At 48.6% G+C, this 14,223-nt stretch overlaps 1 protein-coding gene across 2 annotated transcripts in view; it reads left to right on the top strand.

The window, feature by feature from the left end:
* TIAL1 (TIA1 cytotoxic granule associated RNA binding protein like 1) overlaps nucleotides 1-14,223 on the top strand; it is a 347,709-nt gene that overhangs the window by 284,568 nt on the left and 48,918 nt on the right. For both annotated transcript variants that reach the window (XR_003857944.1, XM_029610520.1), the window contains one exon: nucleotides 1,564-1,687. Coding sequence is in view for 1 of the 2 variants with exons in the window: in XM_029610520.1 (XP_029466380.1) it covers nucleotides 1,564-1,687 (124 nt within the window). In the remaining variant the exon portion in view is untranslated. The remainder of the gene's footprint in view (nucleotides 1-1,563; nucleotides 1,688-14,223) is intronic.

Below are 14,223 nucleotides of genomic sequence, written 5' to 3'. Positions count from 1 at the left end.
TATAGAAGCTGGGATGCCCCTACTGAAGCAGATTTCGGGCTCATTCCATGAGAGCACAGGCTACTTTGTGGGCAGAGTTCCAGCTAGTGTCTCCATTAGAGATTTGTAAAGTGGCAATCTGGCCTTCATTGCATACCTTTTTAAAACACTTCCATCTGAATATCCGGGTTAGGAAGGAAGCCTCCTTTGCCTCGGCTGTATTGCGAGAGGCTCAAGTAGCTTCCCATCCACTGAGGGGGAGTAGCTTTGTTATGTCCTATTTGTATAGACTGGCCTGACTGAGCGAAGAGGAAGGTTAAATTAATACTTGCCCAATAATATTCTTTCTTCTAGAACAGGCCATTCTAAGCTCCCTCCTGATGCTGTTAGTTTTCTTGCCTTCATTTGTATTGGGCATCTTTTCAGGGATAGACAGGGGAGGCAATGGCAGATATACAAAAAAGTCATCCCCTGTTGAGTATAGGTTTCACCTCATGCCCTATTCTTGCTATTTCCTGTCTTCCCTTTAGTTTCTTCTATCCCTTGGTCTTCTGGAGATTCACAAATTGTTTGAAAAAATAAAAAGGGAATATAATTTCAAGTTGAAATTGTTTTCTAAAGTTGTTCACAGTTAGCTTTTGCAGAAAATACTGGCAGATTGATGTCAGCACGGAGGTTATATGAGGAGTGACATCAGTGAGCTTTTGATCTCTGTCTCCATCTGCCGGTTGGCATGCATAACCCATTTGTATGGACTGACCTGACTTTTCTAGAGGAAAGGAGATTATCAGGAAAGTAATAATTTCATCATCTTGTTCAAACTTTCAGATAGTTAAGTCTGTATCATATCACCCCTTTTTCTCCTCTCTTCCAGCATATACATATTTAGGTCCTTTAAACTCCTAACTCTTTTATGTAGACTCCACACCATTTTGGTTGCCTTTCTCTGCTTGTCTTCCATCCTGTCTCCCAAAGAGGAAGACAAGGTCTGGAATAGTCTACAAATGTCATCCGTTCTGAAGTGCCTAAAAAGTGGAATATAAATCAGATAAATGGTGGTGGAGGCTAGCACGTTAATGTAATTTAAACATGCTTGGGACAGATATAGAGGGCAGTGGTAGGAGTAGGGTTTATTGGCTATATAAAAGGCATGCGGTTTGGGGAAGGAGTGGGAGGGAGGAGACTAGTCTTGGTGTAAGTATGGGAATATGTGCCCATCAGCCAAAGTGGTAGAGAATCTAGAGAGAGAGACAATTGATTGTAGTTAGTCCTTACCTGCCATCATCTACTATGTTGGTATACATAGAATACCCAATGTATGTAAATATCTCATGCATATTTATTGAGGCTTTCCTGAAAACCTGACCCAGATAGGTGTGCCATCAGGATAGGGTTGAGAAACACTGATGTAAATTAATGCCCATTAATGTCTTGATTGTGAATCACCAAACTTGTTTTCCCCTGATTCTAGGCTGGATTTGATTTGAGATCTTAAGCTGCGATAGGTCACAGAGCACAAAGTCCTCTTATAAAAGCCACTTGTTTTTTAAGTCCTCTTTTTTTTTTTTTTTTCTTCATTTTTAGGTTTTCAACTCATGAAAGTGCAGCTCATGCCATCGTTTCAGTGAATGGAACTACAATTGAAGGGCATGTTGTTAAATGCTATTGGGGTAAAGAATCCCCTGACATGACTAAAAACTTTCAACAGGTAATTTTATTTTAAAGGAAATGGCTTCTTTCTTTTTTTTTTGCATACAACATAAGTGCTACTTTTGTGCAGTTTCATGGGTAAAAGTACATAAGCTCAACAGTCAAGACTGGAAAATAGGGTGATTAGAGGAAAAGATGACTGTGGCAGATTAAAAAGAATCCTCAGAGGGTAAAGAGCAAGGCATTCCCTGGGTTAGAATCCCATATCCTAAGACAGGCAGGGCTCAGATTGGGAAAATGTTTGAGACAGGACCCAAAGACAAGCCTGGTGAGATCCTACTGTGGGACCTAGCCCTGGTAGGGGCAGATACTCATTTGAGAAAGATTGAGCCGAGGAGGAGGATATGTGGCAGAGTGCACTGTAGAAACCCTCTGGTCACCTTAATAGACGGGTCCCAGCAGTCCAGGCCCGGTCCACCTTAACACAGGGCATTCTGGGTGCTGGGGGCCTCCTCTGAGTTGGAATAAAGCGTAGGCTCAGATGAAGCAAAAGAAACCCTGGGGAAGCCGAGGAAACATCTGCTCTGTTTAAATGCTGCTTGGTTGATGGTTTGGTAAGAAGTATTCTCCGAGGACAAGCAGGATGGTAGTCGTCACACATGTGTGACATCATTGGATGGAGCCCAGCACGGAACTTTGATCTCAAAGAATCTAGAATTTTCAAACGTGCCTTACTGAGCATGTGCAGCTGTAGTCATCATCCTGCGTCTAGGCAGTGTTCTCAGTCTCTTTTTTTCCACAGAGCCGTGTGGTTGCGGGAGCCGAGGGTCTCACGGTATTCAGCTTTGCTCTCTTCTCTCACAGTTTTGTAAGTGATTTTTCTAAAGCTGCAGCTGTTTTCTTTCCTTTACCTTTTGGTAGATTTATTTCTTCTGGGACAAGAAGAATGGTAGTCCTCACATGTGGGTGATGTCATCTGATGGAGCCCAGCACGGAAAACTTTTGTCAAAGTTTCTAGAAGCTTTGACTGGCACACTGAGCATGCACAGCATGCCACTATCTGTGCGTCCATGCGAGGTCCCCCTTCAGTCTCTCTTTTTTTGCGGTGCAGTTGCCTTGCGGTTCAGGAGCTCTGCTTCTACTTCGTTTTTCTTCTTCTAAAATTGGGATTTTTTTCTTCAGTCCCATCGTTGGGTCCCCCTTCGCGGTCGGTAGGTAGAAAATATTTTTCTGTCCCTATCGCGGTCTATTCCCGGTATCCCATTCTTAGTGGCCCCCGGTCATCGACTGCATGCCGGTTATTTTTTCGTGGCTTCATCCGGTTTTCATCGGTACCCGCGGACCATATCCATCACAGATTCTCTTGAGGTTTGCATCCTCTGCCTGGAGTCAACATCCAAGGGTGTCAGCTGTGTGACCAGATGACCCTCAAGGGCCATCGCACACGCCTTGATAAAATGGAGAAACATTTAGGTTCCAAAACGTCCGCTCCATCCACACCCGTGTCTGAGTCCTCGACACCTGGGGGATGAGAGGAGCCCCTCAATACACTCCCTCTCGCTACTCCTCTGATTGCATCTACAAAGGACTGAGGGAATGGTGAGCAGTCTTCCATGATCTCGCTGGTTTTCAGGACATCGGGATCCTCCGCTTCCTTGGCGCCAGGGAAAGACCGGGCCAAACACCGTGGTAGATCCTGCAAGCATCAACACTGGTCACCATCAGCGTGTGGCTCCGGTGCGGTGAAGAACGGGTGGCTGCTGTTCCACCACCGAAGCGACCCCCATGTCCCGGAGACCCCGTCCTCTAATATACCCGGTAGTCCCGGGTGTTCCTCATTGACATTGATGCCGGGCACTGTGCCTTCTTGGAGAACGTAGGAAGCACGTCAGTCCTGGCTCCACCAGACTTTCAGGAGGAGTTAGACCGCAGAGTGCAGTGCTCCGAGCTCAGCAGAGCATCAAACCGCCCACGCCACCAGCCCCCATACCAGAGCCAGTGCCATCTGTCTTGGTGCTCCTACTTGAGCATCTAGACATCCTCTGCGCCCTCCCAACACAACCGGTGTCCGAAGGACCTTCAGTTCCCCAGCAGCCACCGATGCCCCCCTCAGGAGCGATCCTTATTATTGGATCCTCTGAATAGGGAGCGCAGCCGGTGCTGCGTTCCCGAGGCCTCGGTTCCCTGAACCTTTGTCCGGACCCTCTGGCCTCCTGCGGTCCTCGGTTCCCCCGTTACTGGGTAACCATCGATTCCCACGGGGCCCTCGGTGCCTTCGGAGCCCAGGGCTAGGGTGATCCACAGGCCTCATCCGCGCCAGCCCTGCAATGGCCCTAGTGAGGAAGAAGGCCCTTATGACCCGTGGGGGGGAGGAGTCCTCGGATTCTTCATCCAAATTCTCGGTCAACCCCCTATCCGAAACTTCCCCGCCGGAGGAAAGGAGTCTGCCCCCTAGAGGACCTTTGCGAGGCTCATCAGGGCCATGGCTGAAGCTATCCCCTTCCAAATTCTTATGGAGGAGGATGCGCGACATAAGATGTTGGAAGTACTTTAGTTTGTCAATGCTCCTAAGGAAATCGTGGCGGTTCCCACCATGACATCTTTAATGACCACCTTCAGATGTGGGAAATCCTGATCTCCATATCTCCAGTCAATAGGAAGGCGGGCGCCACCTATTTGATACATCAGGCCTTGGGATTCGAGAGGCGGCACCTCCCTCACCAGTCGGTGGTCATGGAATCTGCCTTCAAAAAGGCCAAGCGCACCCATACCCATGCCTCTGCCCCTCCGGAGCGAGAACATAGGAAGCTTAATGCTCTGGGCAGAAAGGTCTTTCAGGGTGCTATGCTCATCGACCGTATTGCCGCCTACCAGTTGTATATGACCCAATATAACTGGAACCTGTGGAAACAGATCCAGGACCTCGCAAAGAGCTTGCCACAGCAGCAACAGCAGTCGCTCTCTGCCATTGTCCTGCAGGGTCTAGAGGCTGGCAAACACAAGGTGAGATCCACCTACAATGTGTTTGAGACAGCGGCTCGAGTAGCTGCTGTGGGCATCGGCGCCTGTAGAATGGCCTGGCTTTGGGCTTCTGGCCTCTGTCCAGAGGTGCAGGAGAAGCTGGCTGACCTCCCACGCACAGGTGACAATCGCTTTGGTGATAAGGTCTGGGATGTAGTAGCTCAATTGAAGGACCACCATGAAACCCTCCAACAGCTCTCTGCTAGCGCTTCAAACACTCCTTCCTCTGCCAGGAAATCTTCCGGGCCAAGTTCAGGGAAGTCTTTTTACAGGCAGAGGAAATATTATCCCAGGACAAGCAGGATGCTAGTCCTCACATATGGGTGATGTCAGTGACGGAGCCCGAACGCGGGAAAACTTCTGACAAAGTTTCTATAAACTTTTGACTGGCTGCCTGAGGCTACTGAGCATGCCCGGCATGTCATGATATTCCCTGCCACAGGGGTCTCACTCCAGTCTGTTTTTTCGCGTGCCCATTAGCACCGCGGTCGTCGGAGCCCCGTGAGTCTCCTCACAAATTTGACTAAAAAAAGTTACTTAAAACTTCAAAGTTTTTTCCCATATCGGGTCTCATTCCTGTTTGACACCGGACGGTGACAGACAAATTTCTCAGACTTCTCATTAATTTGGACAATTTTTCTCAGACTTCTCATCGACGGCTGTCGTTTTTTTCAACATGGCCTCCGGGTTCAAGAAATGTTCTTGTAACCGGACCATGTCCGTTACAGATCCGCATTCCCAATGTGTGATCTGCCTAGGAGAGAAACATGAAATATCTTCATGCTCTCAGTGCCAACAAATGACCCCAAAGGGTCGAAAACTCAGACGGGAGAAGATGGCTCAGGTTTTTCAACTGCAACTGTTACCATCGCCATCGGCTTCGACCAAGTCTTCACCCACAGGGGTAACTAAAAAACTCCTACTTAAAAAGAAGCATGTCGAGGGTTCTGGGGATGCGGCTTCACCGACACCGTCCTCCGCATCGATCAGGTCAGTGTCAGAATCTAAACAAAAACACAAGCATAGGCACCGTCGACCATCGTCGATTCCGCCATCGACGGAACCGATAACAAAACGGCCTAAAGTCGTCGAAACTCCAACCTCAGTACCTTCGTTACCCTCGACGTCAATATCGACACCTTCACCGATGACAACTACACCGGATTTCACATCCCTTGTCCAAAAACTGGTATTAGATGCATTAGACGCATTACCGGCGCCATCGCCAATGCCGGTGGACACACCAATGCCGGCGGGATCGTCGATGCCGGTGGTGCCGCCAATGCCGACGTCATCGTCTATGCCGGCAGTGCCACCGATGCCATCTCTCGGTACTATATCATCTATACTACCAATGATACAACCATCATCGATGCCTATCACTTCTTCGATGCCTCCATCAACGTCAGTTACTTCTAGAATACCAATCTCAGAATTCTCATTCCTTCTTACCTCAACGACATCTATGTCATCGATGGCAAGATCACTACCTCTCTACACAACTGATCCTACCATACCACACCTTGCCAAGAAGGTAATTCACCCTCAGTCATCCACTAAGAAGACATCATTACTGACAAAAAGACCAATATCTGAAGATAGGTCCTTACATGATATCATTACCAAAAGGTATACGCACTTACTATCTTCTTTACCAGTTGGCCCAGAAGACGTACAAGCTGAACATTCTTCATCAGATGATCCTTTACCAGGACCTTCTGGGTTACAACCTGCTCAAAAGGCAACACCACCTCATCAACCAACTCAATATAATTCCTGGTCTGACACGGATTCTAAACCATCATCAGAGGATTTTATGTCAGATCCATCTCCGCCACCTGCTACAAAGCAGTCACCTCTGGAAGATTTTACATTCCAATCATTTGTTCAAGAAATGGTAGATTCCATTCCTTTTCAGTTGCACACAGAACAAGATAGTAGACAACAAACTCTAGAAGTGCTTCAATTTGTTGATCCCCCTAAGCACACTCTCACCATACCTGTGCACTACATTCTTTTACAACTGCAACAACGTCTTTGGGAGCATCCCTGCTCAGTCCCTGCAGTAAACAAACGCATAGAGTCGACTTATTTAGTACAACCTTCCTCTGCATACCAAAAAACACAGCTTCCCCACCACTCGGAGGTCGTGGAATCGGCTCAAAAGAAATCTCGACAAATAAGGGCCCATTCCTCAATCCCCCCAGGGAAAGACAATAGGTTCCTTGACCAATTGGGCCACAAAGTGTACCAAGGAACAATGCTGAATTCCAAAATATCAGCATACCATTTATATATGACACAATACCACAGAAACTTGTGGAAGCAAATGGAAGAGTTTGTGCCATCTTTACCTTCACAGTATCAAGAAGCTGCACAGGCTGTTGTAAACAAGGGCTTTAATGCGGGGAAACACGAAGTACGAGCAGCATATGACAGCTATGACACAGCCTCACGAGTGGCTGCATCCGGCATCGCTGAGAAACGCTGGGCCTGGCTTAAAGCATCCGATTTAAGACCAGAGGTACAGGACAAGCTGGTTGATCTTGCCTGCCTGGGTGATATCCTGTTTGGTTCGAAAGTACAGGATGCTGTTTCCCAGCTACGGGAACATACGGAAACACTGCAACAGTTATCTACACTGCCACATGATCCTTCTACACATTCTGCCAGACGACCATCACGAAGGGATACCAGAAGGCCTTTTTACAGACAGCGTAAATACTACCCCCATCGTCTAGGCCAAGACCTCCTAGATCTCAGCAAAGACCTCAGCGACAACAAAGAGCTCCAATACCAGCACCAGCCCCTCAAACTGGACCTGCCACTGGTTTTTGAGATTACACCCAGAGAACAGAGCCCACATGCCAACCCTTACCCAACACTACCAGTAGGGGGCAGACTGAAAAAAGTTTACATCAATTGGACATCAATAACATCGGACCAATGAGTCCTATCTATCATCCACAAAGGATACCACCTCAATTTCAATTCAACCCCTCCGGATTTTCCACCAAAACCTTCTCATCTCAGCGAAGATCACATTCTTCAGCTTCAAATAGAATTATCCACCCTTCTGAGCGCCAGGGCCGTCGAGAAAGTACCCCGGGCCCAGCAGGGCAGAGGATTCTACTCCCGTTATTTCCTCATTCCAAAGAAAACCGGAGGCCTTCGTCCTATACTGGACCTCAGGAATCTCAACAAATTACTGAAAAAAGAAAAGTTCAGAATGGTATCCTTAGGCATAATGCTCCCTCTCCTTCAAAAAGGAGATTGGCTTTGTTCTCTGGACCTTCAAGATGCTTATGCTCATATTCCAATTTTTCCCCCTCATCGCAAATATCTGCGCTTCATGGTAGGCAGTCAACACTTCCAATACAGAGTTCTACCATTCGGTCTTGCCTCTGCTCCCAGAGTATTCATCAAATGTCTGGCAGTAATAACAGCACACTTGCACAAACAAGGTGTTCATGTTTTCCCATATCTAGACGATTGGCTCATAAGAAGTCAGTCTCAAGAAGGAGCTCTAACTTCTCTAAATCACACAATTACTGTGCTTCACAACATGGGATTTCTAATCAATTATCCAAAGTCCCATCTAACTCCTTCTCATCTTCTCCAGTTCATAGGAGCAGAGTTAAACACTATCCTCGCACAGGCTTTTCTACCCAGCGATCGAGCAGAAACGCTGTCCCTCTTGGCAAAGTCGTTACATTCAAGGAAACAGGTAACGGCTCACCACTTTCGAACGTTATTAGGCCACATGGCTTCCACAGTTCGTCACTCCTATGGCAAGACTCGCCATGAGAGTAACCCAATGGACTTTAAAATCACAATGGATCCAAGCCATTCAACCTTTGCTCTCTCCAATTCGAATCACACACCAACTCCGTTCAACTCTCCTTTGGTGGATGAACAAGGACAATTTGTGCAAGGGACAGGACTTCCAGCAGCCAGTCCCACAGATAATGTTAACTACAGATGCATCCACCTTGGGTTGGGGAGCTCACATAGACAATCTCCAAACTCAAGGGACATGGACGAAACTCGAAGCAACATTTCAAATCAATTTCCTAGAACTTCGAGCTATACGTTATGCGCTGCATGCGTTCAAGGACTGCCTTTCGCACAAGACTGTTTTAATCCAGACGGACAACACAGTAGCCATGTGGTACATCAACAAACAGGGAGGTACGGGCTCGTATCTCCTTTGTCAAGAAGCCGCACAGATTTGGGGATGGGCCCTGAACTATTCAATGTTCTTCCGGGCCACTTATCTGGCAGGCATTCAAAATGTAGTGGCGGATCGACTCAGTCGACAGTTCCAACCACACGAGTGGTCCCTGGATCCCTCAGTAGCGACCAGGATATTTCAACGGTGGGGTCAACCAACGATAGACCTGTTTGCGTCACATCTGAATCGCAAAGTGAACAATTTCTGTTCTCTACACAAACAGAAGAACCAGCCAAACAAGGACGCCTTTGCTCGCCCTTGGAACTCAGGCCTACTATACGCGTATCCTCCGATACCACTTATAACCAAAACTCTAGTGAAACTACAACAAGATAAGGGGTCCATGATACTCATAGCCCCGTATTGGCCTCGACAAGTATGGTTTCCCACACTTCTAGACCTCTCAGTCAGGGATCCCATTCGTCTGGGAGTAGCTCCCACTCTCATAACTCAAGATCTGGGTCGGTTGCGCCATCCCAACCTTCAATCCCTATCCCTGACAGCATGGATATTGAAAGCCTGATCTTACAACCCCTCAATCTTTCATCCAATATATCTCAGGTGCTTATAGCTTCATGTAAACCTTCCACACGAAAGAACTATTCTTCTAAATGGAAGAGATTCTCTCTATGGTGCGGGCAAAAGAGTATTGATCCTTTCACCTGCCCCACTACTTCTCTTCTAGACTATTTATACTATCTTTCAGAATCTTGTCTCCAGACTTCATCTGTAAGAGTACACTTAAGTGCAATCTCTGCTTACCATAACAAAATGGGAGATGCCCCAATATCTACACAACCTCTTATCACCAGGTTCATGCGAGGTTTAACTGAACTTAAACCACCAATTCGGCCTCCAGTCACGGCATGGGACCTGAATCTGGTCTTAACTAAATTAATGCGTTCCCCTTTTGAACCAATAGATTCCTGTGACCTTAAATTTCTCACATGGAAAACTATCTTCCTCGTTGCCATAACATCAGCTAAAAGGGTTAGTGAGTTACAAGCACTGGTCACATATGAACCTTACACTAAGTTTCTACATGACAGAGTGGTTCTCCTAACACATCCAAAATTCCTTCCCAAGGTAGTTACGGAATTCCACTTGAATCAATCCATAGTTTTACCCACGTTCTTTCCAAGACCTCATTCTCATCAAGGTGAACGAGCCTTACACACCTTGGACTGCAAACGTGCATTGTCTTTCTACATAAACCGCACAGCAGTCCACAGGAAATCTAAACAACTTTTTGTTTCTTATGATCCAAACAAACCAGGTAAAGCAGTGGGTAAACAGACTTTATCCAACTGGCTAACAGATTGCATACAGTTTTGTTATGAAAAAGCAGGCCTTCCTCTCCAAGGGCGAGTAATGGCACATGCAGTCAGAGCAATGTCAACCTCAGTAGCACACTATCGTTCAGTGCCAATTCTTGACATTTGTAAAGCAGCAACATGGAGTTCTCGTCACACCTTTGCAGCTCATTACTGCTTAGATAAAGAAGGACGACAAGATTCAGCCTATGGACAATCTGTCTTAAAGAACTTGTTTCCAGTTTAAACCCAACTCCTACTACAACCAATCTGCTGTGATATTCAGCTGATTCATTTCAACAACAATACTTCACTGTTGCCTCAATCACAAATGACTCAGCCTCTAGCTTGCTAATCACCCATATGTGAGGACTAGCATCCTGCTTGTCCTGGGATAAAGCAAAATTGCTTACCTTGTAATAGGTGTTATCCCAGGACAGCAGGATGTAGTCCTCACGAAACCCACCCGCCACCCCACGGAGTTGGGTCCGATACGTTTTCTTATTTTATTTTTGCTAAAGCTTATTGCTACATACGAGACTGGAGTGAGACCCCTGTGGCAGGGAATATCATGACATGCCGGGCATGCTCAGTAGCCTCAGGCAGCCAGTCAAAAGTTTATAGAAACTTTGACAGAAGTTTTCCCACATTCGGGCTCCGTCAGTGACGTCACCCATATGTGAGGACTACATCCTGCTGTCCTGGGATAACACCTATTACAAGGTAAGCAATTTTGCTTTATCCTCCAAGGTGCACGCTGTGCCCTAGTTCCAGTGGCCGTTCCCATCAACAGCAAGTACCTAGGCCTCAACCAGAGCCCCAGCAAGCCCCGGCTACGGGTTTTTGACTGGCGGTGAGAGTGTTTGAGTCAGCCAAACGTACCCCCAGCACTGGATCCCCAGTAGGAGGCAGTCTTATCGGCTTCATCTACCACTGGAGAGCCATCACTTAGGACCAATGGGTCTTCACCATAGTCCGTCAAGGGTATCAGCTCGATTTCAGACAGCTTCCAGAGAACACTTCCCTATGTCCATCATGGGGTTCATCCGCCCAGCAGGTCATACTTCGGACAGAACTCTCCGCCCTTCTCACAGCAGGAGCAGTAAAGCCCGTTCCTCGCCCTCGATAGGGCTGAGGGTTTTTTTCGAGGTATTTCCTCATTCGAAGAGAAATGGAGGCTTGCGCCCCATTCTCAACCTCAGGGCGTTGAACAAATTTCTCTTAAGAGAAAAGTTCAAGATGGTTTCTCTGGGCATTCTGATAACCCTCCTCAGAAGAGGAGTCTGGCTCTGCTCCCTGATCTCAAGGAAGCTTATGCTCACATAGCTATCTTCCCTGGCTACAGAAAATACCTCCGCTTCGTAGAGGGGAAGGCTCACTACCAGTACAAGGTATTGCCCTTTGGGTTGGCCTCAGCCTCTTGCAGCTTCACCAAATGCCTAGTGGTGGTGGCTGCATACCTCAGGTGCCGTGCAGTGCACATCTTCCTGTACCTAGACAACTAGTTGATCAAGAGCAACTCCTCCACAGGGGCGCTGAACGCTTTAACCCTGACAGTGCAGACACTGCAATCCTTGGGGTTTGTAATCAACTACCCAAAGTCTCACCTCTGCCCGTCTCTCCAATTGGACTTTATAGGAGCCAGGCTGGACACAGCTCAAGCAAAAGCGTTTCTGCCCTGCGATCGGGCTCTTGCCCTTGCCTTGTTGGAAACCTTCATGCACAGCAGCCAGCATATGAGTGCCTGCCTGCTGCTCCATTTGGTGGGCCACATGGTGGCTTCAGTCCAAGTTACCCCCTCTCGCTCACTTGTGCATGCAAAGGGCACAATGGACTTTGCGGTCTCAGTGGCAACAGGCCTCCCAGGACCTCGAGATCTGTCTCTCAGTCACAGAACCTCTGAGAGCATCTCTGTCCTGGTAGGAAAACCTCTCCAATTTGGAGTGGGGAATTCCCTTCCAGGCTGCCCCACCTCAAGTGATCCTCACCACCGACGCCTCTCCTCAGGGCTGGGGAGCCCATGTGAACAACCTCTACACACAGGGTCTCTGGACCACCCACAAAGCCCGCTGTCAAACCTTTTAGAGCTTTGGGCGATCTGTTACACCTTCTGGGTGTTTCAGGACCCATTGTCACACAATGAAGTCATGATTCGGACGGGCAACTGAGTTGCAATGTGGTATGTCAACAAACAGGGAGGCACGGGATCATTCCTCCTCTGTCACGAGGCGTGCAGTTGTGGTCCTGGGCCATGTCACAGGGGATGTCACTATGAGCGACGTACCTGCCTGGGACTCTGAACGTACTGAACCAGCTGAGCCGCTCCTTTCAGCCGCACGAGTGGTCCTTAAATCTGGAGGTAGCGGCCAGAATTTTTCATCAGTTGGGGAACCCCAGATGTGGATTTCTTTACTTCCCCATACAATTACAAGGTGAGCAATTTCTGCTTCCTATTGTAGAGGGCAGATATCTGGTCTGCGATGCCTTCTCCCTTCACTGGGGGAGGGGTCTGCTGTACGCATACCCTCTTCTCCCAAGACAAGCAGAATGGTAGTCCTCGCATATGGGTGACCTCATCGGATGGAGCCCTATGACGGAACACTTTTGTCAAAGTTTCTAGAACTTTGACTGGCACACTGAGCATGCCCAGCATGCCACTAACCCTGCAGCCAGCAGGGGTCCCCCTTAAGTCTCTTTTTTTCCATGCAGCATTTGCTTCACGGTTTAGGAGCTCTGAGAAATTTCTCACAACTTTCCTCACGGAACTATTTGAAGTTTATCTTCTCAAAAAATCCCTCAGCGGGGTCCCCCATCACGGTCGGTTCCTGGCGGCTTACCGCTTCAGTGCCCGACGGTCATTGACCGCGTGCCCACCAAATTTTAACATGGCGACCGGGTTTAGAAAAGGTCCCATGTCCATAACTGACCCGCATTAAGTATGTGTTTTGTTCTTAGGCCCCTCGCACACCATTTGTCGATGCCCTAGTTATGCACAAATGACACCCAAAGGCCATTGCACTTGCATGGACAAAATGGAGCAGTTGTATGCTTCAAATCAGACTGCTCTATCAACGCCAGTTGAAGTGCCACCGATCACGATGGATCCATCGACCTCGGAGACGATTCGCCAGGAGCACCGTGGACAGGGTGATTGTCCATCACCGACTCCATCGATGACATCGGCGTCATCGTCCTCGGTGTCGGGGAAAGACCGGACCGAGCACCAAGGGAAACAACGGCAGCGATGGGCGTCCCCAACCGGTGCTGGCACTGATACCACAATGGCATCGACTTCCATCGAGCCGCCTACGAAGAGGGCCCGGGAAGAGGAACCCCCGTACTCCTCTGGACCCGGCATCCCTAGGCGTTCCCTACTGGTGCCGGCCACCGAGCCTCCACGGGCCCCCGTGGAGGCTCCGGTGACACCTAGGCTGCCTCCTTCCCTGATCGCCGTGCCACCCATGCCGGCTTCCCAGGAGGAATTGGACCGCATGGTCAAAGAGGCAGTGCTTTAAAGCCTTATGAGGCTTCCATTTGCCGCCAGCACTGGCCCCCATACCGGCCCCAGAACCGGCTTCCTCAATGATGGCACCGCTCCTCTGCACCAGACATGCTGGCATCGAGTAATCCATCGAGGCCTCCACAGGTCCCGATTCCAGGAGGAGGAAGGATTGATTACCGGCCACGTCCCTCCATGGGAACCATCGATGCCGGAGCCCATGCCAGGGCCATCGGGGCTACTGGTACCCAAGTGCACCTCATCTACCCCAATGCCCTCGATGCCGGCGCCGATTCCATAGATTCCAAGGCCACATCCATCGATGCCCTCTCGGCTTTGGCATGCTTGCTCCACCGGGAGAAGGCGAAAGTCCCTATAATCCATGGGGTGATGCATCCTCAGATGATTCATCACGGACATCCGAGGACCTACTCTGAGCCTTCACTGCCAGAGGAAAGGCGAAGATCTCCTCCAGAAGATCTCTCCTTTGCCAGTTTTGTCAAAGAGATGTCTGAGACTATACCTTT

The sequence above is a fragment of the Rhinatrema bivittatum genome, chromosome 7 (assembly GCF_901001135.1).
Source record: "Rhinatrema bivittatum chromosome 7, aRhiBiv1.1, whole genome shotgun sequence".
NCBI lineage: Eukaryota > Metazoa > Chordata > Amphibia > Gymnophiona > Rhinatrematidae > Rhinatrema > Rhinatrema bivittatum.
This window is presented reverse-complemented; position numbering and strand designations above follow the sequence as displayed.